We start from the raw sequence: 25,527 nt of genomic DNA, 5'->3' as shown, positions 1-25,527 counted from the left end.
TTTGACCGAAAAGATGAATGGGAATCAAAGTGTGTTGAATCGGTTTTCAACTAGTGGTTTAAACCCGCCGAGGCCTGGTTCTTGATTTATTTACCTCGACTTCGTCTCGGTAAAATTATCAAGAACCAGGCCTCGTTGGGATTAAACCACTAGTTGAAAACCTCTTCACCGCACATTGATTCCCTTATTTAATAACAGTTGGTAGAAGCCACTTGTGAATGATAGGCCTACTCAACACTACTTAAATGACCCCCCCCCCCCCAACCCCCCCCCCCCGGCCAATAAAAAAAACCGAAAATAAAGAATAGAGGTTCATTATACCCAAAATGCCCCCACCTCCCCCCACATCCCCATGTCTTCATTAATTCCTAAAAAAACTTCTACATGCTACTTTCGCGGTATTTTTTATTGATGGGATGATCGAGCCATTGAGGTCATAACACCTCAACTGGCCGCCGAGTAGATAACAACCCTGGTTATAATCAATGGGTGAAAGTTGCCTAACGATTGTACGCCGAGTCTTGGTTACTTATTGGGAGGGAAAAGCGAATGACTGTTTACTTATTGGATGCAATCGATCGTCTGCTTAAAATTTACCGCTAGTGAACTGGTACCCATTTTCGTACATCACAACATACGTGAAGGATAAAGAACATCTCCTGACTATTGTTGTATCTGACAACCGGACGACTGTGAAATGAGATGCATACAACCGCCTGCAAAATCATCTCGGATTTTTGACATTTTTTACCCCAAAAGAAGAACAGAGAACGTCCAGTTTTAGCTAAAATATCAAGATCTTTTGGGAAGGCGGCAAAAAGGTTCGTGTGCAGATATTTTTGAGGTTTTATTGACAAGGTTTGAAGGTGAATTTGTTGTTCGTGTTTACATTGCTTCAATGCTTGTTGTGTGCAAGATTAATTTAAACGTTTTCACAGTGAGTTTGCATTTCATAATAATTACATTAGACAACATGGAGAGCTAGAGTTATAATATGTAAGAACTAGAGGGGGCACTGGCCCATATATGCGACCCAGCATGCGCACAGGCGGCCATTTTCTAAGTTGAACAAACAGGCATTGCTTAGCGTGTGTTTGTTGGGCCATTATTTTTGTAAGTTGAAAAAACAGCATCGCATAGCGTCCAATAAACACTAACTCCAACGTGTGTTTCTTATTCAACGCGCGTACAGAATGGTGCGCACGTGTCTCCTTGCGGGCGCGCGTGTCTCCTTGCGGTCCCGTTGCGTTTGTGCAAGCAGCATCACCAAGACACCAGTGCATCCTCTAGGGAGTCTAGTTCTTATATAACTCTTTAAGCATAGAAATAGAACCCGGAGAACGCTGAGTGTACCATTGTGCGTGTGGTTTCGTTGTGAGACCATTTTTATGGACCCGCACACGCCATTTTCGTAATGCGTGTATGGCAAAACATTTTGCCATACAACTTTTCCATACAATGACATCATCATTTACCAATGAAAACACTAGAAATGGTCTATGTGCGCTGACATCTTGCCATTTTGCCATACGCGTGTGTCAGCACAATGATTATTTTGCCATACGCGCGTATTGCGCGGTATTGATACGCCGCGTCCACAGACGACACATAGGGTGGTCGAGCTCAGCGTTCTCCGGGTTCTATTTCTATGCTCTTAAGTTATATATGCATAATTATACGGATACGGGCCTACTATACTAGTACTGCTGTATGGTTTTGTGAACATCAGAGTTTATTTTTTAGAGGCAAAAAGTATACCTTTGGTTTCTGGAACCGTTCAATTGTTTAAATCCTATTTTATAATAATACAATAATAAATGTAGATCCAGTCATTATCGCTAGTGTGTACAGGCTCCATGTGGTACGACCGATAATGACAAATTAATAAAAAGAAAAAGGAGTAGGCCTAGGCCTAGCCCCATAAATCGGTCCAATCCACTCCGTATCCTTGGCCCCAGCACCACTGATATCAAAACCTTTCGCTTCCTTGAAAAACCATCTGCAAGGTTCTGCATCATGAAACTTACCGATCTAATGCTTCAGAAGTTGCAGATAGCACTACACTTGGAATCGTTTAAATAGGTATCACAGATTTTGAGTAAAAATCAAGTGAATTTTGCGTGTGAATTTTCTCAACTAACGCTCTTTTACCGCTAATGCCGCGATATGCAGATTGTCCCCCGACCGTGCGCAGATTTTTTTCCCAGGACAAACGTGTAGAACCATCTGCACACGTTCGTCCTGGGAAGAAAAGATACCCAATCCGCGCTTCATGTACAGTGGTGCTGGGGCCAAGGATACGGAGTGGATTGGACCGATTTATGGGGCTAGCCTAGGCCTAGTGTAGTAGGCCTATACTATTAACTATACACAGTGCCCCAGTTACTGGGTCTAATATTAATATAAATGTACACTAAATGCAAATGTACACTAACCATTGCTATTCCTGTCAATTGCTATAATTGTCATGAGTGTCAATACTTAATTTCAAAGAAAAATTTAGCAATTTAGCAATTAGCATTTTTGAGATTGCCGAAAATCTGGAGCTGTTATCCCTACGGTATTAGTATTGATGTTTTTATAAACATATTTTTACATTAATACAATTTTAAAATTTGAATGTGTTTAACTGCTGGGCACCTCTGAAAAACAGTATTTCACTGAGAGGTTTCCCCAGGGTAAAGAATAAATAAATAAATAAATAAATAAATAAATAAATTAATACGTACTAGCTACACTAGTACTACTCCAGTCCTAGAATTAAGTTCGTTCCGCTATCATCTCCTCTTAATACCTCAGTCATACAAAGTGGAGTGTAAGAAAAGAATCCTACAATAGGCATGATAGAGGAACATACTGTACATCTGTCAAAACGGTTGGAACTTTTTGTCCTTCATTTTTTTGCACAATGTCCACAATTCTCAGGTGAAACCGGATCTTGCTAAAATTAGGCTCTGAGATGTGTTTTTTTTTCTCTCACATTAATTGTGAGCAGGTTCATTTTTAGAAAATTCACTCTACAAAAACAAAATTGTAAAAAATGATAAAACCCTCACCTTCCGATAACAATAGTCAATATGGTTGCCAGAATTTATAAATGATATTCTTCGTGCTACGCTGATAACAATTACCAACAGTTCATTACAGACATTGCGTTTTGGCCGGTAGGTAATATGCAGCGTGCAACGCTGGTCTCATTTACCATCAGGCCTATGTTTGCATGGACATGAACCGTCAAGACCCATGAGAACTAGTCTAGTAACCAAGCGGTCAATCAAGCACACTGGACTCAAGCTCTGGGGTCGATTTCACAAAGAGCTAGGACTAGTCCTAACTTAGGACTAGTCCTAGGAGATGTACAAATTGCATGGATAGAAGTTAGGACGAGTAACCATGGTAACTAGTCCTAACTCGAGATAAGACTAGTCCTAACTCTTTGTGAAATCCACCCCTGGTGTTTTTGATCAGCACAGTGTGGGTTTGACTCCCAGTTTTGACACTTGTGCCGTTTTATGAGTTTTAAAGCAAGACACTTTTAAACCAAGAGAAGGAAATTTGCCCTAGTATTTTATGTATGGTTGGCTTGTTGGCTAATGACTGCGCGGTGCCACAGCACCTTGTGAACTGTCACATGGTGCTATCCCCAGGTAAATAAATAAATTGAACATAGCTTTGAATGTATACCTTGTTGTATAAAAATAATGGGTACGCTTTAGTCTTTGAAATTACATGTACCTCGGGTGTAATAAAGCCCATAATAAGAGATGCATTATTATTATTATTATTATCTATGACAGCTTTCTCCTAAATTCATGTAACAGCATCCCCTCTTTAGCAAACATTGTACAATGTAGCCCTCCATTAACCTTTATGGAGTAAATTTTTCTGTTTTAAGCAGTTTTTCCCCCAAGTTTCCCCTAGGGTGGAATGGAATTATTTGTATGAGCCCATTGTCCCTAGGCAGGTGTTGGAAAAGGGAATACTGCAAACTAGTACAGAGTTTTTTTCAATCACGGTACTGTATGAATTGTGTGAGACACGTAGATATTGATACATGAAGTTCTCTCTTTGTCTGAGTCAGGGCTCAAAATTTACACTGGACTGTAGGCCCCAAGGCCAGTGATTTCAGCACCAGGCCAGTAAGCTCTTGACTTGAAAAGTCTGACTCTGATGGTCTTTTTTCTTTTTTTTCAACATTTTTGGAATTATATATCAATATAAACCACAAGGGAAACTGACTGGGTAAATTTTGAAACAAGATTTGGGGTTGAACAAAGGTTGTATCGTAATTTGGGTGTGATCCCTGGCTACATGGCAGTTAACGGTTGTATGGCTTCTGACTGGCACCCCCGAACAAAGATATTGACAAAATAGGGACACCGCCAATATAGGGCTAGATAGCTCAGTTGGTAGAGCGCCGGCACGTTAATCCGGAGGTCGTTGGTTCGAATCCCACTCTAGTCAATTCTTTGTTCAACCCAAAAAATCTTCTTCTTTTTTCTCAAGAGAATGGGCTTCAAATGTTGAGTTTGAGTCTCAGAAACATCTTTCATCCTGCTGAGTACCACCCATAAAAAAAGAGATACATTTTCTTTTAGTGTTTTGTTCAAATGAAACAGTTCTAGCCTCTTCTCATTTCGATTCTGGTATTATAAACAAAATTCTGATCCAGTAAAAATTCCAGTAAAAGCCTTACGGTTCAACTTTAAACCGTGTGACCTCTTGTTTAAAATGAAGCATTGGGTGCGTTCGCTAAGCTTCCCTGGGTCGACCTCGCAGTGCTCACTCGGGTGAGCCCCTAAAAAGAATTAATCAAACGATCACACTCGCCCTCTCGTGGTGACGGCATGCACCTCAGGTCACCCCCAAGTGACCCACTCCACAAGCAGGGCACTGACCTGGGTGAGCCCAGTCAAAGCTATTCGAACGTACCGGGGCAGACCGGGGTCGACCCAGGGAAGCTAAACGAACGCAACCATAGATATTTCCCCCTGTACTTTGTTATTAATTTTATTCAGGAACAAAATAATCTTCAGAAAAAAATTCACTTGCACTCTTATGAAATCATGGGCTCCGCTCGCGTGATAACCCAGCCAGTTATTTTAATGACAATATTCAATTGACAGATAAGTCTGTATCATGGTAGCAGGAGAAAATCTGTGAATAATAGAGAGATAAAATCTGATGTCATGCTATTAATGGTACTTATAAACCTCTCTGATGTTGTCAGTTCCTTCTGTATCGTTGAGCTAATGGGTTTCACCACTCACGTATCTGATGTAGTTTATTGTTACCCTCTCTTCTGAATTAGCATGGAATGAATCATTCCTCATCATAAGAAGCTCCCAGGGGCTCAAGAAGTCAACTCAAAATATGCCATCTTGGGTCATCTTAGGCCAAGTTAAAAAAAAATAGTTGATCGTCCAGGTTTTTCCAAAAAGAGCAGGAGGAGGACCTATTTTAGGCCGTGCCTGAATTGGTGACTTAAGCCACAGCTTCGGCTAGGGCGCGCACGTCTGCTGTTCTTCAACACTGACAGACGCTTTGATCTAGCCGTAGCTGTGGCCAAAGTCGCCAATTCGGACCGGCCTTATTTTTCTTTCAAAGGTGGCCGCCAAGCATTTTAATTCCAACTGGCAACGAATTCAATTTAAATTCACCACTTCAAGTACTTAAATTTGTTACAAGTTCTTAAAAGATTAGTAAGTTTAAAGAGATATATGGCTCTGAAAATTTGTCTTTGGAAACAAAATAGCAAAATGAAAAAAAAAAGAACAAAAAGAAAGAATGCAGCCTCAAAAAAGGATGAGGGAGGTGACGAAGAACTGGTTTTATTTTTTTATTTGGCCTTACTGCTGAAAGGAACTGCTTTCTTGTCTCTACAGGAGCAAGAGATGATGATGATTAGGGGTAGAGAGAGTGGCTCAAAGCTCTGGGAAAGAGGACAGAAAGATGAAGGTTGGGAGATTCGGGAGGAAAATTAAGAAAAATACGAGAAGATTTGAGGGGACAGGTGGAGGAGAACAACTGGGGGAAAAGTACAGATGAATCAGGGGGAAACAAAGTAGGAGAGTAAGATTAAAAAGAGTGCAAGATAAGATCAGGGCCCAATTTCATAGAGCTGCTAAGCACAAAAATTTGCTTAGCATGAAATTTCTGCCTGGATAAAAACAGGATAACCAACCAAATTTCCATGTGATTTTCAGGATAAATATGCACCAAAGGGTTGAAGGTGTGTTTTAAGTACAAGATGGGGGTTTGGTAAGGCTTTAAAGTGTACCCTGAGGAAGTCTTGGAACAAGAGAAAGATGAAATGAAAGATGAAATTGGAATGTGAGATGAGAAATAAGATGAGGAACTTACAAGGCTAAGAACGATATTTGAGTTGCCTTTAAGGGTTGAAGGTATACTGTATTAGGAGACAAGAATTAGTAAGACTGTAAAGTGAACCTTGGGGAGCAACTGAGCACAGAGCTTCTAGTAATCGAAGAAGAGCAAGACAATAAAAGATGAGATTGAAATGTAGTAGAAGGGAGATGAGGAATTTACAAGGCTAAGAAAGATGTTTGAGTTGCCTTTAAGGGTTGAAGGTGTGCATTGTATTAGTAGAAGACAGTAATTGGTAAGACTGCAAAGTGTACACCTTGAGGAACTATTGAGTGCAGAGCTTTTAGTAATAGAAGAAGAGCGAGACGGAATGAAAGATGAAATTGGAATGTGAGAGGAGAAAGAAGATGAATAATTTACACGGCTAAGAAAGATGTTTGAGTTGCCTTTAAGGAATGAAGTTATGTGCTGTTTTACAGAGTAGAAGGCAATTACAATTGGTGAGGCTGCAAAATGTACCTTGAGGAACCATTGAGTATAGCTTTTAGTAATAGAAGAGCAAGATGAAACGAAGATGAAATTGGAATGTGAGAGAAGGAAGACGATGAGGAAAGCTTCACAAGCCTGGAAGGACTGGATGTGTGTACCTTATTTGTGGGAGATGAGATATCCGTGAGGCTGTACTATGGTGTTCCTTGAGAAACTTTGACTACAGTTAATTAAATGAAGAGCAGATGAAATATGGGCAATAAGATACATGTATGATAGATGAAACTGCGATGTGTGATGGGAGAAGTTACAATGAACAACTGATGGTACATAATAATCATAATAATAATCTGTAGGATTTGAAACTTTGCATGGTGGAAATAAGATATAGAAGAGTTTGCGGTAACATGTTATCACAATCTCTAAATGAGTTGGGGTGGTTATGAAAAGAACCGTTGGATTAACTCGACGTTTTGATCAGTATGCTCTGATCGTCTTTTGGAGAATAATAATCTGGTAATAACTTTGGGAAAAACTTTAAAAGAAGGGAAACATGAAATCGAGTAGGGAGGATACTTGGTAGCAAATCCTTTATGCAAAGTTTAGCAGACAAATTTTCTTAAGCCATTCATGTCAAATAGCAAGCAGATAGCAAGCACTGGAAGGCTAGCTGGCTACTTACGCTAATGGTTAGCATCGGGAAAAATTTTAAAAGAAGGTTAATATGAAATCGAGTAGGGAGGATACTTGGTTGCAAATCCTTTATGCAAAGTTTAGCAGACAAATTTTCTTAAGCCATTCATGTCAAATAGCAAGCAAATAGCAAGCACTGGAAGGCTAACTGGCTACTTACGCTTATGGTTAGCATCGCTATAAAATAATATCAGCCATGAAGCCGCTTTTATGAAATTGGGCCAAGAACTTGAGTCTGGTGACCTCAACTGCTCAAACACGCTACATTAATTCTCTATTGGGAGACACATTGTATTTTAATTTGGGGTGTTTCTTTAAGTTTCTTTTCCTGCTTCAAGTTAAACTGAAAGGCAACACCAGTGATAGATTACATGTAGTTCTGAACTCACTTGAGACTCAGTAAGTACAGGGCCTGAAGCGGCCTCTATTTAACAGGGAAGCAGACTGTCTGATTAGGTGGATGGGAATAATCAAAGGCACTGTCATCGATTTCACCAAACTCTTTATAACTTAGGATTAATCTTTGGACTTGCATGTAGGACAAGTTCAGTTCCGCATCCATAGACGTTAGGACGCATTGAGCCCATCCTAAGTTAGGACGAGTTACTCGTCCTTACTCGAGGTTAGCGTTTCATGAAACGGGCTGCTGCTAATTACTCAAAATAATTGTTAACAATGAAACTTACTTGGTTACAAGCAATGGAGAGCCGTTGATAGTATAAAACCTTGTGAGAAACGGCTCCCTCTGAAGTAACGTAGTTTTTGAGAAAGAGGTCTCACGCAAATAGTAACAACTTCAGGTGTCAAAGCTTTTTATTATGCGTCTGAAAGCACACAAAGTAATGCAACATGGTCTCTTTTCTTTCATTATTCTCTTGCAAATTGGATGACCAATTGAGCCCAAGTTTTCACAGTGAAACACCTAATGAGAATCATAATACTTGTCTTAGACAACTACCAAACGTGTCCAGTGCCTTTAAAGGCAGTGGACACTATTGGTAATTACTCAAAATAATTATTGGCATAAAACCTTTATTGGTTGCGAGTAATGGGGAGAGGTTGATGGTATAAAACATTATGAGGAACGGCTCCCTCTGAAGTGCCATAGTTTTCGAGAAAGACGTAATTTTCCACGAATTTGATTTCGAGTCCAGATTTAGAACTTGAGGTCTCGAAATCAACCATCTGAATGCACACAACTTCGTGTGACAAGGGTGTTTTTTTCTTTCATTATTATCTCGCAAGTTCGATGACCGATTGGGCTCAAATTTTCACAGGTTTGTTATTTATGCATATGTTGAGATACACCAACTGTGAAGGCTAGTCTTTGACAATTACCAATAGTGTCCACTGCCTTTAAATGCACCTCGTTTATGGAACAATCTCCCTCTACACATCAAACAAACCACCACTCTCTATCACCACTACCGCTATCACTATCTCAAGTTTCAAGTTTCAAGACTCTTCTCAAAACGTTTCTGATCAATTCATCATAAACATAATTATTCTTTTGTTCCACTTAGCGCTTAGAGACTTTCTTAAGGCGCTATCAAAATGCAGTTATTATTAGTGGTTGCTGCCCTTTAGTTAATTAATTATCTAATTGAAAGCTTCATTTACGGAACTGATTTCATCTCAAATGTAGACTTGATAAAGGAAGCTCAGACTTTTTTTTGGCATCCTCATCGTCTGTCATGTCTGTGGTTTGTTTGTTCATTTTCTTTGACTTCCTTCCTTAATATATTGAAAAAATGCCCAAAGCACATGACTGATGTTAATAAATATCATGTCTCTACACAATTTTTGTAAACATGGAAACATGATAAAGACAATGATACATGGCGAGTTGTGTTTAATTATAAGATTTACTTCATGTCTACGTTATATCGGCATTTGCTACTCATTCTTTAAAGCCATTATACACTTTCGGAACGAAAAAAATAAATAAAAATTCACAAATTTACAAATAACTTACAGGGTTTACAGAAGCTAAAGGTAAAAGACTTCTCTTGAAATATTATTCCATGAAATGCTTTAGTTTATGAGAAAACATTGAAACAATTATCAATTTTTGACAACGAGAATTACGGACTTATAGTAAACACATGTCATGACACGGCGAAATGTGCGGAAACAAGGGTGGGTTTTCCCATTATTTTCTCCCGACTCCGATGACCCATTGAGCCTAAATTTTCACAGGTTTGTTATTTTATATATAAGTTGTGATACAGGAAGTGTGGGCCTTTGGACAATACTGTTTACCGAAAGTGTCCAATGGCTTTAAGGGCAAAGTAAACCATTTTTTTTTTCTACAATAAAAGTACGTACATTGTAACATCAGCATTGTAATTCAAAAGGCGGTCGCGTTTTTAAGACATTTTCGAAAATCCAAAGTGATTACAATGTCCTCACAGAAAAACAAATCCTTAGCACAGTATAATATAGGATTACACAATTTGAGTACAGGAAGTGTGGGCCTTTGGACAATACTGTTTACCGAAAGTACATGTACATGCCAAAACACACTTTATTCAAAAGAATTTTAGGGTGTACACATTAATGACAGTCAGCAGTTTGATGCATAAATTCTAGTCAGAGCGCCCTCATTAGTCAGAGTAAAGCCAGCTGTCTCGTGGGCTAGGGCCCTGTGTGGGGATCGAACGGGCAAATAATGAATTGAACCAGGGATAGGTTTACTCTAGACTGTATTAACACAGAGTCAGATTATAACCACTGTCCCAAAGTGGATTTAAGGAAAGCAAATAATGCCCAAAAATACCCGGGGCTTATTCGTAAATTGTCCAATTTCATAGCTTTGGTTTAGGACTACCTCTTGAAATAGAGGGAAGAAAGGGTCTGCAGCCCTTCATCAGTGTTTTAAAGTACTCTTGTTATTATTATAGGATGCATTACAGCGTTAACTGTACAGTGATATACTCCCCTCCCTCAGCTTACCCCACAGTCTAATTCTTGTTTCCAATGTCAGCATAAAGCGTCTCCTCCTCCGTGTTGATGATTCTTGCCGATCCTCGCGATAGATTCAAGTCAGCGTAGATCAGACATTCCACATTCCTCTGTCTTGGGTCGTCCTTGACGAGACCGTCCTCACCATGGTCTGCCGTCTGCTCCAGCCCGGCCTGGGCTTGGTGGGTCATGGTGCTTGCTCGGCGTTTGGAGAGATGGTACGGAATGACGCGAGGGGGTTTCTGACCGGACGCGACACGCCCCGGTCCAGGCAAAGCCTTCACAGCGACGTTTGGTTTCTCACGCTCAGAGGGAGTTTCATTGTGAATGGCGCCCAGTGTCTTACTTTTGGCACGACTTTTATCCAACACGGCATACATGGACTCAGGATGAATCTGCTTACCTTCACGCTTCTTTCCATCTTTGACCGATCCACCAGTTTTAGTTGACAGAGGTTTGTCCACATTGTCCTGATCATGTTGTGACAAACTTTCAGTGGAAATGGCGCCCAATGTTTTACTTTTAGCGCCACTTTTATTCACCACAGCATAAGAGGACTCAGGATTAATCTGTTTGTCATTGCGTTTCTTCCTATCTTTGACTGATCCATCAGTTTCAGCGGACAGAGGTATGTCTCGATCATGTTTTGTCTCTGCCTGCTGGTGTAAGTCAGGCGTCACTACTACAGTAACCGTTTCTTTCGGGGACTCAACTGACCTCTCTTCTGCAGAGCTAGTGTGCTCATTTTCTTGATCACACCTCTGAGTGTCTCTGTGCAGTTGGGTTTCTGATATCCCGTCTGCATCACTTTCTCCTCCATCATCTTGAGGTGTGTGAGATTGATGTCTATCGATAGTCTTGGATTGAGATCGTCCTCTGAAGACAAGAAAGTACAGGAGGAAAACAATGAGGAGAACTAAGAAACCAGCCCCTACAGCTCCTCCTACTAAGATGACTGTAGAGTCCGTAGATCCTGAAGAAGGGTTCTTACTTTCAGGATCGGGATCTTGCTTCTTGGTCGGTAGAAGGGATGGAGTCAGGGGTGCAGATGTTGTAGGCTGTCGGTCTGGTCGATCTCTCGGTACGGGTTCAGTCCTGCTGATTGCAGGGTAGCTGGTAGGTGGATGGGAAGTGGTCACTGCCATTTGAAATGTCGTCATCTCACGTGTGGTTGCTTCATGCTGATGAACAAGTAGCAAGCCACTGGTAGTCTCTCCAGTTAATGGCGTGGCTCCTCTGAACACCATACATTTCACTGTAGTGCCGTTGTCGCTCATTGCCAATCCCAGCATTGTCACTGTTTGACTGTTATCACGAAATGCAATTGAATGATCTCCCATCGTTAATTTGCGCCAAGATCCATCGTGATTATTGTACTTTGATTTAATATACCAAATGTATGTTAGTTCGGAGTCAATGATTGTTCGTGTTTGGCAACGAAATCTCGCATTTTGACCCACGTTTCTCTCAATCTGAGTAGGTGTGACAGTTGTGTCGATCGGACCAACTACCAGTCTAGCCACATTAGAATCTTTATTTTTAATTTCAGGTTGTAACGTGTAGACATAACATCTGTAATATCCCTCATCCTTCGATTGTAAATTGCGTATGTGTAAAGACCATGTACAGCCATTTAACGTGATCGTGTATCTCTTTCTACCAATGGTATTGGGGTACACTGTAGTCCAATCAGATATCAATGCGATGGATTCTTCTGTCAATCCACGTTTCCAATACATATAATAGGTGTCCTTTCTACGACACCATACATTCTGGAGCGTGCAGCTTAATGTCACATCACTTCCTTTCAAGGCGATGGTGTCATCTGGGTGAGTCTGGAACAGTGTGGCCTGACCCAACCCCCAGATTGATGTCATAACAAGAATGAGCAGAAACATTGTGGCTGTTGATACATGTAGAATGAGCGATGAAATAACAGCAAACTGCAGTCTTCACATTGATATGAAAACCAGAGATCCTTACGACTCACTCGTCAACTTCAACTAAACTTGGAAATGTTGAAGACAACCAACTTTATAAAAACCTCAAACCGGGAAATGATTTAAGGAAAAACAGCGTTGGTAAATAAGACTATGTTTACACTCTTAATAGTCTGTCTTTTTCCCCTCATTTTACTTAAATGCTTCCTTCATTGTTTAAAGGCAGTGGACACTATTGATAATGATCAATGACTAGCCTTCACAGTTGGTGTATCACAACATAAGCATAAAATAACAAACCTGTGAAAATTTGAGCTCAATCAGTCATCGAACTTGCGAGATAATAATGAAAGGAAAAAACACCCTTGTCACACGAAGTTGGGTGCGTTTAGATGGTTGATTTTGAGACCTCAAGTTCTAAATCTGAAGTCTCAAAATCAATTCGTGGAAAATTACGTCTTTCTCTAAAACTATGGCACTTCAGAGGGAGCCGTTTCTCACAATGTTTTATACCATCAACCTCTCCCCATTACTCGCCACCAAGTAAGGTTTTATGCCAATAATTATTTTGAGTAATTACAAATAGTGTCCACTGCCTTTAAAGGGAACACGCCTAAAAAACTGTATGATGTAAATAATGGTTTTCAAAATTCAAAGGCTGAGTGAGCGTACGAGCAGCAGAAAAAGGGCAGTGGCGTTCTCTGATTATGAGCTTTTTCATGTTTTTATTTCCATTGTTAAATGAAATAATAAATAATAACTAACCATAACTAACGCATAACACATAGTAATTAAACATGTTCTAAGCGCTCTAGAGAAAAAACAACATAAATTTTTTTTCCATCAATTCATCAGGAGTTAGCATGACTTTTAAACCTAGTTGTTATACTACAATTAATTAACTATTTAATTGAAAGCATAAATTAGAGAAGTGATTTCATCTAAAATGCAGACTTGATAAAGGAAGCTTGTAAGACTTTTTGGCAACCTCAATGGTCTTTTTTTTTTCATTTTCTTTGACTTCCTTCCTTGTATATTGAAGAAACGCCCAAAGCACATGACTAATGTTAATAATCATGTGTCTCTACACATTTTTGTAAGCATGGAAACATTCATTGACATTGTATGATACATGGCAATTTTTGTTTAAAATTATAAGATTAACTTCATGCCATGTTTTTATAGCGGGCATTTGCTACTCATTCTTAAAGTAAACCACGGTGGTCCCGGATATCTGAGAAGATTGTGCATTCCATCTACGGATTAGCCTACTCTTCCTGTGTCAGGTTTTGTGTGAACATAAGCCTTTCAACTTTTCACACCCCGGTCGTGGGTTTGAATCCCACCCGAGTAATATGCCTACGATGATTATTGTCACAGAACTCGTGAGGTACTGAGTATACAGTGCTAAACACATCGTTGTACAAATGTATGGGTAAAAACCAAAATGAGTATTCTTTATCCTCGATGCATTAAAATCGTTTGCAGGACCAACTTTAAAGCCTACATGTACAATGTTTAAAGTCTCCACAAAAGTTGAAGCACATAACCCCCAAGTTGTGGTAGGTTATAATTATGCAATCTATTAGTTGCATCAAAAACATGACAAAACGTATTTGCAATTTTTTGACAGTGAGCAGTTTTGTGCATGAATTCTAGTCAGAGCGCCCTCATCAAATTTTCACAGGTTCGTTATTTTATGCATATGTTGAGATACACCAACTGTAAAGGCTAGTCTTTGACAATTACCAATAGTGTCCACTGCCTTTAAAAGTGAAGAAGACTGCCTGTACTGGCCGATGGGAATGATTAATAGAAACCCACACCCTAGGCCCTACTTACAGAGCTATAATATTCATTGGCAATCGTGCACTTGAGATTATCATTTGAAACAGATGGAAATAGTTTAATCCCATGAACCTTTGTATTGACTTGTTATTGTGACAGCATTCTCCCTTAAAGGCACTGTCCACGCTTGTTAATTACTCAAAATTTATATTAGCATAAAACCTTACGTGGTAACGAGCAACGGAGAGCTGTTGATAGTATAAATTATCTTCAAGTACGCGCTAATCCTCCAATCAGATTGGCAGAATAGAGTGGTGATAAAAACCTATATATTGCACGGCTAATATCACTACCATGCGTCTTGTGTGTTCTATGTCACGCGCCAAGTTTGCTTGAAGATAAATACGTTATCCCACGCACGCTCGTGGAAATACAGAAAATATAGCGCGTCTGCATCCCATTTTCAACTCGGCCTTCGGCCTCGTTGGATATGGGACGCAGAAGCGCTATATTTTTCCGTATTCCACTCGCGCTTGTGTGATAACTTATAATATTGTGAGAAACGACTCCCTCTGAAGTAATAATAACAATAAGCACTTATATTGCGCTATACGGAGAACAGAGCGCTTTACATGAGACTATAGGGCCTATGACAACAAAAGAAAAAACAAACAAACTAGGACGGTGGGGAAACAGAAAAGTTTAGAGGAGGCTTTAGAATACAGGCAACAAGATCGCCTCTCTGAGACCCGCGGGGAGCTCATTCCATAGGCAAGGGGCAGCTATGGAGAATGGCATAGTTTTTGAGAAAGAGGTAGTTTCTCACTAAATTAATAAAAGACTTCTAGCCAGGAGCCTTTTATTCCTATCTGAAAGCACACTATTTTGTACAACAATGAATGGTGTTTTTTCTTTCATCATATTCTTGCAACTTTGATGACCAATTGAGTCCAAATTTTCACAGGTTTTTTATTTTAAATGCATATGTTGGGATACACCAAGTGAGAATACTGGTCTTTGACAATGATCAAATGTGTGCAGTGCCTCTTAAAGGGTTTGGGTACTTTGCTGCTAACCACAAAAACTTGCTTAGCATGAAATTTCTTTTTTGATAAAAACAGGATTACCAGCCAAATTTCCACGTGATTTTCAGGATAAGCAAACAACAGCTGCATACCATTAACAAGCAATATGCAACAAACGGAAATTTGGTAGGGAGATTGGATACACACATGGTGTTACCGCAAACCAACGAAGAAATAACATTACTGCACCAACACCAAACTTCTTCCTGTCAGATGTCAGATACATCAACCATGAACTGCTTCCTCCCGGGATTTGAGCATGAACTTACTGAAATCAGTTTTTTAATAACATTTTCATGTCTGGTTTTCTTGTGCAGGCATTTGAGAACATCATGTAGTCATGAAACGGTGATATTTTTAGCTGACGTGTAGGAGTACAACAACATGCAAGGTGGGAAGTCTACATTGACGACTTGATCAAAATGGTGGAGGACAAAGTTTCGTACAGCACGCCAAAACCTGTAGGTGCTGCCGGGGCTCCCATCATGAAGTCGGACACCGGGGAATCAGAGACCAATGACCATCAGGAGGGTACCAGGGAAAGCACCCAGCAACAGGGTACACCAGGCGAGGAGCCTTTTACCAATTCCGACTATGATTCGTCAGACGATGAGGAACTGGAAATCACAGCCGAGGACCGTGCCTCATTGGGCTGGTACTTTGCCGTCGTTAGCTTCCTGATGGGTGTGGTCATTGCTAGTTTGATGGGATACACCTTCTCGATGCACTTGGCCACTATACATGAGAACGGGTTGTGGTTCAGTAACATCATGGTAAGTTCAATATTTGTCTTCAAATTTTTAATTTTTGGTTAATACTTTTTCTAAAGTAACAAACCGGCAGCCGATTTCACGAAACTAGTCTTGAGTTAGGATGAGTATAACTTGTCCTAACTTAGGATGGGTTCAACGCGTCCTAACGTCTATTATTCTGGAACTTGACTCGTTCTCAGTCTTAAGATTAATCCTAAGTCAGGAAGAGTTTGGTGAAATTGACGGCAGGCCTGGAATTTCACCCTCCGTTGCCCTGATCTTGGCCTTGGTGCCCCTGTTCCAAAATATCCCATAGACTCTAAGATTCTACAATGGAAGTACCGTTTTCAAAATGAAAATGGCCTTGCCCTCTCAAACATGAAATTCCAGGCCTGATGAACCAGGGAAACTGGCTGAGCAAATTTCTGACTTATTTTCCCTTGTGGTTCGTCTTCTCTCGTGTCCATCATCTACTCTTCAAATTAAAGGCCAGGATTGGGCGCATCTCACAGCCTTCTTGTTTGCTGCCATCACGTCTTCAAGGCAGCACTGCTCATCAAGGGCTGGGCATTGTAGAAGGTGTGGCACAGTTTTGGGTGATGCGCCACAATCTGATTTGGTGTCATCACCGCGGTTTATAGGTTGATATTTGAGATATAAAAAATAGCATTCCTGTAAGGTCTGCTGTTGGTTCTTATAACACCCCTTACAAATATTCTGCCTGTTCATTGGTTTATAGCACGTCACATGACATGTCTTAGTTTTGCTAGACGACGGCCGTGTGATAGTGCATCGGTTTGCCGTGCGCTAGTCTGGAGACTATCACACGGCATGCAGTACCCAGACATCCGTTGCGTGTGCGAGGATGATAAATTAATAGTCTGTAACCATTTCGGATTGCACGACACTACATGCAGCACAGTAAAAGTTTTTGCGTCGTCCGTGGATTGTAGCATTCAAGTCTGTAACTTAATAGTACAGTATTTAGAAATGTTTGGGGTGTTATAAAACAAATGTTGACTGCTTTTACTCTTGTAATGGTTAAAACTATGACTCCCTCGGTGATCCCCGCAGCGTTCTATTTTCCCCCGGCTTCGCCTCGGGATCACCTCGGGAGTCATAGTTTTAACCATAGCATTCGAAGCAGTCAATATTTGTATACAATACAATGTAGGTTGTATCATTAGCTTTGGTGTGACCCTTGGCTATAAGGCAAACTAGGGAGGCCGCCATCATAATGTAACAGCATAACATGATGACTACATGTAGATCAAGCTAGTCGAAACATTGAGACCAATTTAAGAACTGACGTTAATTACGATCCTATAAGCTAAAGTAGCAGTCCCAGCCTATTTTTTATACCATCCGCCCGGGTAATAGTTAAAAAGCAGGACAGTTCTTTTCAGAATTGAGAAGTCTCCCGAACACTCAAACAATCTACTCCGCGGTAGTAGAATAAGAAAGACAGTTCTCTAAGAACAAACTCTGCCTGGCAAGTAGATAACCACATGGTGTTACCACAAACCAAATATATAGCATATAACATAGGGCCTCACAATTCAAATTTATAAGGCACAGTTCAATCAAGATCATAGCGCACTTGAAAGCTAGATGAAAAGGCTAGATAGCTCAGCTGGTAGAGTGTCGGCAAGTTTATCTGGAGGTTGCAGGTTCACATCTCGCCTTTGTCAATTTCTCCTTTTTCTACCCATGTTTACTAGTCCATTGCATTTTTTACTAGACAATATTTCTGGCAAGTGTTAAGGATGAGTCTTGCATGAATTGTGCATTGAACGTAATGTTACCAAGGAAACAAACCGCATTCCAATAATATACATGTACGCCTCTCTTAAAGGCAGTGGACACTGTTGGTAATTACTCAAAATAATTGTTAGCATAAAACCTTACTTGGTGATGAGTAATGGGGAGAGGTTGATCGTACAAAACATTGTGACAAACGGCTCCCTCTGAAGTGACGTAGTTTTCAAGAAAGAAGTAATTTTCCACGAATTTGATTTAGAGACCTCAGATTTAGAATTGAGGTCTCATAATCAACCATCTAAACGCACACAACTTTGTGTGACAATGGTGTTTTTTCTTTCATTATTATCTCGCAACTTCGATGACCAATTGAGCTCAAATTTTCACAGGTTTGTTATTTTATGCTTATGTTGAGAAACACCAAATCTGAAGTCTGGTCTTTGACAATTACCAATAGTGTCCACTGCCTTTAATATTTATGCATGAGGCACGTCACAATGCTAACTCAAAACGAGGCGATTGGGCGCAGCCACTGCAAGTGATGGGGGATGTGCGCCCATAGCCTCATTTTCGGTAAGAAATATGACGTCATGCATTAAGAGAGGCACGTATTGGTCACAAAACCTTAAGTTAAAAACTTTAGCTGGATGACAGTACTTGACTTGTAGGTCAAAAATTATAGGCATTTCTAGTTGCCGTGGGAATTATAGAGGAACACACCCAGCAACTCCCAAAAGGGGTTATAAAGAAACAAGGCCAGAGGGACATTTGATCTGGATTTAATTTAGAAAAAGAAGTACTAGGTCGCTGGACGATTTTATCCACATGTTTAGAATTATGATTTTGTCTACAGGTCTTATTTTAAAACCCCAGATTTAGGTTTAAAAAAGTAGACTAAAAACACATCATCGGTTGGTTGCAAACCTAAACTTTGTCTCAAAACATCACCATGTCCTTGATGTTGTTTCAGAGTGAGTTCAAAGAAGCAACCCGGCGGGCGGGACATTTGATCTTGGCTAAATTTGGAAAAAGAGGTACCACGTCTCTGTAGGATTACCTCCACATATGTTTAGAAATGTGTTTTTGTCTGTCTTTTCTTTAAAACCCCAGATTCAAAGCATAAAGAGCAGCTTGGCTGACAAGACATTTTGTTCTTGGTTAAAGCCACTGTACAAGTTTGGTAATTTGTCAAAGACAAGTGTTCTCACTTGGTGTATCCCATCATAACCATAAAATAACAAGCCTGTGAAAATTTGGGCTCAATTGGTCATCGAAGTTGCGAGAAATTGATGAAATTGTGTGCTTGTAGATAGAAATAAAAGACTTTTCTGCTAGAAGTCTTTTATTATTTCAGTGAGAAATTACCTCTTTCTCAAAAACTACGTTACTTCAGTGGGAGTCGTTTCCTTCAATGTTTTTTACTAACAACAGCTCTCCAATGCTCATTACCAAGTTAGTTTTTAAGTTAATATTTGTTTTGAGTAATTACCAAAAGTGTACCTTCCCATTAAAGTAACCTCCAGGTATGTTTAGATTAGAGTTGGGCTTTTTCTTTAAAACGCCGTTAGTATCCTAACCAAACTGAAACTTTGTCGCCAGTCCTTGATGTTGTTTCAGGGTAAGTTCAAAGAATATAGAAGCAAAGCCAGAGTGTTTGATCTTGATTTAATTTGGAAAAAGAGGTTCCAGGTCTCCCGTGATTCTAACCACATGTTTAGAACTGGGTTTTTGTCTGTCTTTTCTTTAAACCCCCAGATTGAGGTTTCTGGAAGTATCTAAAAACACACCGTCAGTCGGTACCAAACCAACACTTTGTCGCTAAACCTCCCATGTCCTCGATGTTGATCCAGAGTGAGTTTAAAGTTTGAAGAGGCAAATTAGCTGGCAAGAAAATTGATCTTGGTTAAAATTTGAAAAAGAGGTACCACGTCTCGGGGTAATTACCTCCACATGTTTAGAATTGGGTCTTTTCTTTAAAACCCCAGATTCAGGTTTCAGGAAGTTACTAAAAACTTATCATCGGTCCATACCAAACCAAACCTTTGTCGCCAATTCTCTTGAGTGCTCGATGTTGTTTCAGAGTTCAAGACTTTTCTTTAAAACCCCAGATTCGGGTTGGAGTTCAAAGCATTATAAAGAAGCAACTTGGCTGGCAAGACATTTGATCTTGGTTAAAATAACCTCCACATATGTTTAGAGTTGGGTCTTTTAAAGGCAGTGGACACTATTGGTAATTGCTCAAAATAATTATTATCATAAAACCTTTCATGGTGACAAGTAATGGGGAGAGATTGATGGTATAAAACATTGTGAGAAACGGCTCCCTCTGAAGTGCCATAAATTTTGAGAAAGAAGAAGTTTTTCACGAATTTGATTTTGAGACCTCAGATTTAGAACTTGAGGTTTCGAAATCTACCATCTAAAGGTACACAACTTCGTGTGACAAGGGTGTTTTTTTCTTTCATTATTATCTCGCAAGTTCGATGACCGATTGAGCTCAAATTTTCACAGGTTTGTTATTTTATGCATTTGTTGACATACACCAACTGTGAAGGCTAGTTTTTGACAATTACCAATAGTGTACACTGCCGTTAAAAATTCAGGTCTCAGGACACTAAAAACACATCATCGATCTGTACCAAACCGAAACTTTGTCGCCAAACCTCACATGGCTCGATGTTATTTCAGAGTTTAAGGAACATCTGAAGAGGGGGAAGTCTTATAATATTAGATTTCCCTTTCAGAAGTCATCTTCCTGCTTATTCACCAAGTGGCTGAGTTTTTCTCTTAGTTACATGGCAACATTTGTAGATCGTTGGTACGTACGTGATGTCGCCGCTTCAGGAAGCACTCTTCAACTCATTTGTCGGGTCCTGCGGGGTCTATAGCTAGGTACAGGTGGTTGCTTTTGGCTTTAAAGTATGGCTGCTGCACGGAGGCAAGGGAGGCACGTGCCTCCTTGCCTCTGGGCATCACCTGGTTGCCCTTTGAAATGTTTCAAGGTGCAAGTCTATACTCCCTCTCCTACAATCGGTGCCTTTTTGTAACAAGTTGATACACCATTTGAAACCATTCAAGTGAATGGTTTTGAATGGTGTGATAGCTGTGCACACAGTTGGTTCCCAAATGGTTTTAAATGGTGGTGCAGCTGGTTCAGAATCCTATGAGGATTGTTTTAAGTGGTGCATCAAGGATCCCACTATGTCATGACTGAGTGATACCTGTCGGTGTGGGGGTGACCAATCTGTCCCTGGCTACGAGGTTACCATACACTATGTTAAACAGCTTGCTGACCATATGAAACCATTCGTCTATGGTAATGCACACAGGTACAGTGTATGCACAGCTCAAAACCATCTGAATGGTTTTGAGTGGTAGTACAGCTTATCATCAACCCTGCTCAAATGGTACTGCTATGGACCATGTGTGTACAAAAACGATGGGGTTGTAAACATAAGTGAATTTTGAATGGTTTCGAATGGTATATCAGTAGGAGGGTTAATACAGATGCCCGTTGCCTGTAGGAAACCACACTGCCCTTAATACAAGTTACACAATTTACCAGAGAGGCCTGGAGTTAAAGCATTATGGAGGCCACTGAGGGACGGCCTCTGTTGCCCCTGGTTCTGGCCTTGGTGCCCCTTCAGAAGTTTTCCATACACTTATTAGATTTCCTAATGGAAGTTCCCTTTGCAAAGTGAAACATCCTTGCCGTCATTATCAATCGACAAAGACTTGCGTCTGCAGCCGCCTCATCCTCAAATTGTAATTGGGGCGCATTCCTGTAGTCGCTGCCAAAACCTGTTCGCCTCTCAAAAAAATTATTCCACTGACCTGGAACAGAGTGTTTGAATTGGACATCCCTGTAAGTCCACACTATGTGAACAATAAGGAATGTCCTCGGTTTACATCGTTTACAAACTGGCGAGTGTGTGTGTGAATGTGCGCATACACAACACGCGCACGCACACCACGTGTTATATTGGTTCTATCAGCGTGATCGTTCTGGACGGTATGCGTCCTTGCATATAATTATGTCTGTCCAATGAAACCTTTGGGTTTGTTAGACCAGTGACTGTTCTTAACGACAGGGACCAGTCTACCTAATGTATTTCCTCAAGTTCCCAGATACTGTCCCAGAACAAATTACCGCTACTCTTTTTACAGCAGACAGAAATAAAAACCCAATCTGTTCATTTGAAGCATATGGCAAGAGTTAGAGTGGAGCAATTTGCGAGCATTTTAACCATAAGTGAATGACTCATGCCAGCCCAGGTAGAATGATCTGCTCAGGGATGGAATTGAGATGGGTGCAGGAGGATCAGGGACTGTAAAATGAGAACCATGGTCTGGGGGCACATCCAGTGCCTTGTTTAAACTGAGTAAAAGATCCGACCCTACTTGAATAAATGGGTCTTTCCATAAAGTAGGGGGCCAAAGCAGGACATGGTGTTATTTCTCAAAATGTAATGTACTTTCTATATATTCTTTGCATGTTTATATGGTGGGGATAGCTCATTGTTTAATGAATAACTTCAATTTCTCGAATCTGAGACGTTTTGTTTTCATATACGTTCCAAAAGTATTCATCACACTGTAACCGAGACACCGGTGTCTCAGTTACTGTGTGAAGTGTGAAATTTGTGACTTGTTTTGCCATAAATTAGTAGGTTTTCATTGAAAATTTAAATTTCAAAGGGTAATTTGTAAACATCATTGGTATACTGTAATTCAGCTATTTTCAATGAAAACCTTCAAACGTTGGCCAAGCAGTAAAGGCTGACAGTTTCACGCGTAACCGTGACACTGGTGTCTCTGTTACACCATGACTCAAAAAGTCCTCTCTGTTTGAATCGAGCAAAATGCATTATAATATATGTAATACCTGCTACATGTACAAGTATGTATACATGGTCATGATTTTTCAGAATTATAAGTGGTTTTTAAATGATGAATAAATATGTTCATGTGCTAAGCAACACTCTGAGCAGAAAAATGCTGTTCTGGCTTGTGTGATCTTCTAGATTTTCCTTCAAATAATTTTGGGACATTTTTAAAGGTAGCGGTTTATGTACAGAGTGGTGGCTTTGAACCTCTCTTTCTGTAGACACTAAGCGCCTTGAGTATGGTAGATCAGGGCCCAATTTCACAGCGCTGCTTATAACAGTAAGCAAATTTGTGTGCTTATTGGATAGCAGAATAATTAGCTAAGATGCAAGCATGTTTAACAGGTTAGCAGAAAAATTGGGCGTATTGCATGTTTACCATGGATTGGCATTGTGACGTCATTTATTTTTGTGCGGTAAGTACCGGAAGGTTAGCATGCCATTTTGTGTGCTACCGTTTAGCAGTGCTATGAAATGAAAATCGCACAGTAAGCACAAAATTTGCCGCTAAGCAGCACTGTGAAATTGGGCCCTTGTAGTGCGCTAGATATAAAACTTTGATATTATTGGCTGGTGACCCTTTTTTTGGTAAGCAAGAAATGTCAGTGCTTATAAGCAAGCTTGTGTGCTTACACGTACATGCTTTATGACATTGGGCCCTGGTGTCTCATTGACTTTGGAAAGACATGATTCATGATCGGGAGGGGGGGGGGGAATGGGTCCCAACTATGAAAATCTCTCAGACATATTTGAAGGATTCATAATCCCACACCAAGCCCACATAAGCCCGAAGATGAACTGGTGACCAGTGACATTGAAAGGGGACCGGCTAATAGTCTATTAATGGGTTTCACTTGTCATCACATTGTCTGACTGATTGGTAACAGGTGCGTCTAACCTGTTACATACTTATCAATCAGAAATCGTTCATCTTTTGTCATTTTTTTGTTTGATCTGCAATTTAAAGCCATTGGACCCTTTCGATACAGAAAAATAAATAAAAGTTCACAGATTTACAAATAACTTACAGGGTTTACAGAAGGTAGTCCACTATAGTGGTGAAAGACTTCTCTTGAAATATTATTCCATGAAATGCTTTACTTTTTGAGAAAACAGTAAAACAATATCAATTCTCGATAGCGAGAATTACGGATTTATTTTAAACACATGTCATGACACGGCGAAACGCGCGGATACAAGGGTGGGTTTTCCCCGTTATTTTCTCCCGACTCCGATGACCGATTGAACTTAAATTTTCACAGGTTTGTTATTTGTTATAGAAGTTGTGATACACAAAGTGTGGGCCTTGGACAATACTGTTTTAATACCGAAAGGGTCCAGTGGCTTTAAGCATTGTATCCCTTGTTGGGCCTACTACATGTACATGTATTAGAAAATACTCTGAGATTTTTTTAATTAAAATTTATCCCTGCTTTTGGTTTGGATGCACATTCTCAGAGACAAGTAGATGCAACAAGTGGTTAAAGCACCTAGAGATAACTTTATGTTAGGCGCTAGAAAAATCGATTATATTATTGTTTATTAAATATAGTTCCTTTACACAGTATTGCTGGAATGAAACCGTAGGGAATTGCTGGGGATTTTTAACCCTACCGCCACCCAATGTTTGTTTCACCGTGTACTTTGCAATTGCTCCTTAGAAATAACACTTGGTATGCTAAATTCAACTCCCACGTATGTACACAGATGTCTTGTCTTATTTCATAAATTTTTTATTACCTTATATATATTGTTACTTTTTTGTGGTTCCCTTTTAAAGCCATTATACACTTTCGGTAAACAGTATTGTCCAAGTCCCACACTTCGTGTATCACAACTTATATATAAAATAACAATCCTGTGGAAATTTAGGCTCAATCGGTCATCGGAGTCGGGAGAAAATAACGGGAAAACCCACCCTTGTATCCGCGCATTTCGCCGTGTCATGACATGTGTTTAAAATAAATCCGTAATTCTCGTTAACGAGAATTGATATTGTTTTACTGTTTTCTCAAAAAGTAAAGCATTTCATGGAATAATATTTCAAGAGAAGTATTTCACCACTACCTTCTGTAAACCCTGTGAGTTATTTGTAAATCTGTGAACTTTTTTTTTTTTTTTTTTACCGAAAGGGTCCAATGGCTTTTAAACATTGAAATAATTTGTCAATGCAAAAGCTTGAATGCAGTATGAAGCCGGTGTTGAAAAGTATACGCCCTTGCTCATTCCACAATGTATCCAGAAAATAATCTCAAGTACGTCTTAAACATTATTATCTATAGTTGATTGTACCCCAGTCACTGTCCACACTGACTACTCCTGTTAACAAAAGCACTTCGTCGACCCTCATTTATTATTCAGCACTTAAAATTGATTTTGGTCTAATGTAATGTAAGTTGGAAGGTTTATAGTTGCTGTAATGTTTACTAACAGAATTTGTGATGTTTGCGGAGTTCTCTGGTTGAGAAGTGTGGGTTCAACTACATCTGTTGTCCTTTCATCCATGCTTCAAACATAAAAATTGTGTTGAAGGCGATGTTCAAATTTAAGGTAGCGTCATTGATTGGTTGTTGTCATCGTCTTGCTGATTTATAGGTTATTTATTATCAAGAAAGATTAAAATGAAAGTGGCTTTTCAAAATGTTAATACAGTTTCTGCTTGTGAATGCTGTGACAAGAGATGCGGTTGGTATCGCTGTCACCTTGCAAAATGTGCATGGATTTGATATTTTTTATAAAAATATTGTGAAAGTTTTTGCTTTTTTTCTCAACAAGCACTCTGTGACAAATTATAGGGTCTTCAAAATGTTTTCTGTTTGGTTTTAAATGCCCTATAGTGTGC

At 39.8% G+C, this 25,527-nt stretch overlaps 1 protein-coding gene across 1 annotated transcript in view; it reads left to right on the top strand.

Annotated features, from left to right (window-relative positions):
- The first annotated feature begins 653 nt into the window (after window positions 1-653).
- Window positions 654-25,527, top strand: part of LOC139946930 (protein C-mannosyl-transferase DPY19L3-like) — a 103,463-nt gene continuing 78,589 nt past the window's right edge. Inside the window, exons 1-2 of the mRNA XM_071944716.1 lie at window positions 654-821; window positions 15,604-16,059. Of these exons, the coding sequence (XP_071800817.1) occupies window positions 15,709-16,059 (351 nt within the window). The 5' untranslated portion in view covers window positions 654-821; window positions 15,604-15,708. The remainder of the gene's footprint in view (window positions 822-15,603; window positions 16,060-25,527) is intronic.

This window comes from Asterias amurensis, chromosome 14 (assembly GCF_032118995.1).
Source record: "Asterias amurensis chromosome 14, ASM3211899v1".
Lineage (NCBI taxonomy): Eukaryota > Metazoa > Echinodermata > Asteroidea > Forcipulatida > Asteriidae > Asterias > Asterias amurensis.
This window is presented reverse-complemented; position numbering and strand designations above follow the sequence as displayed.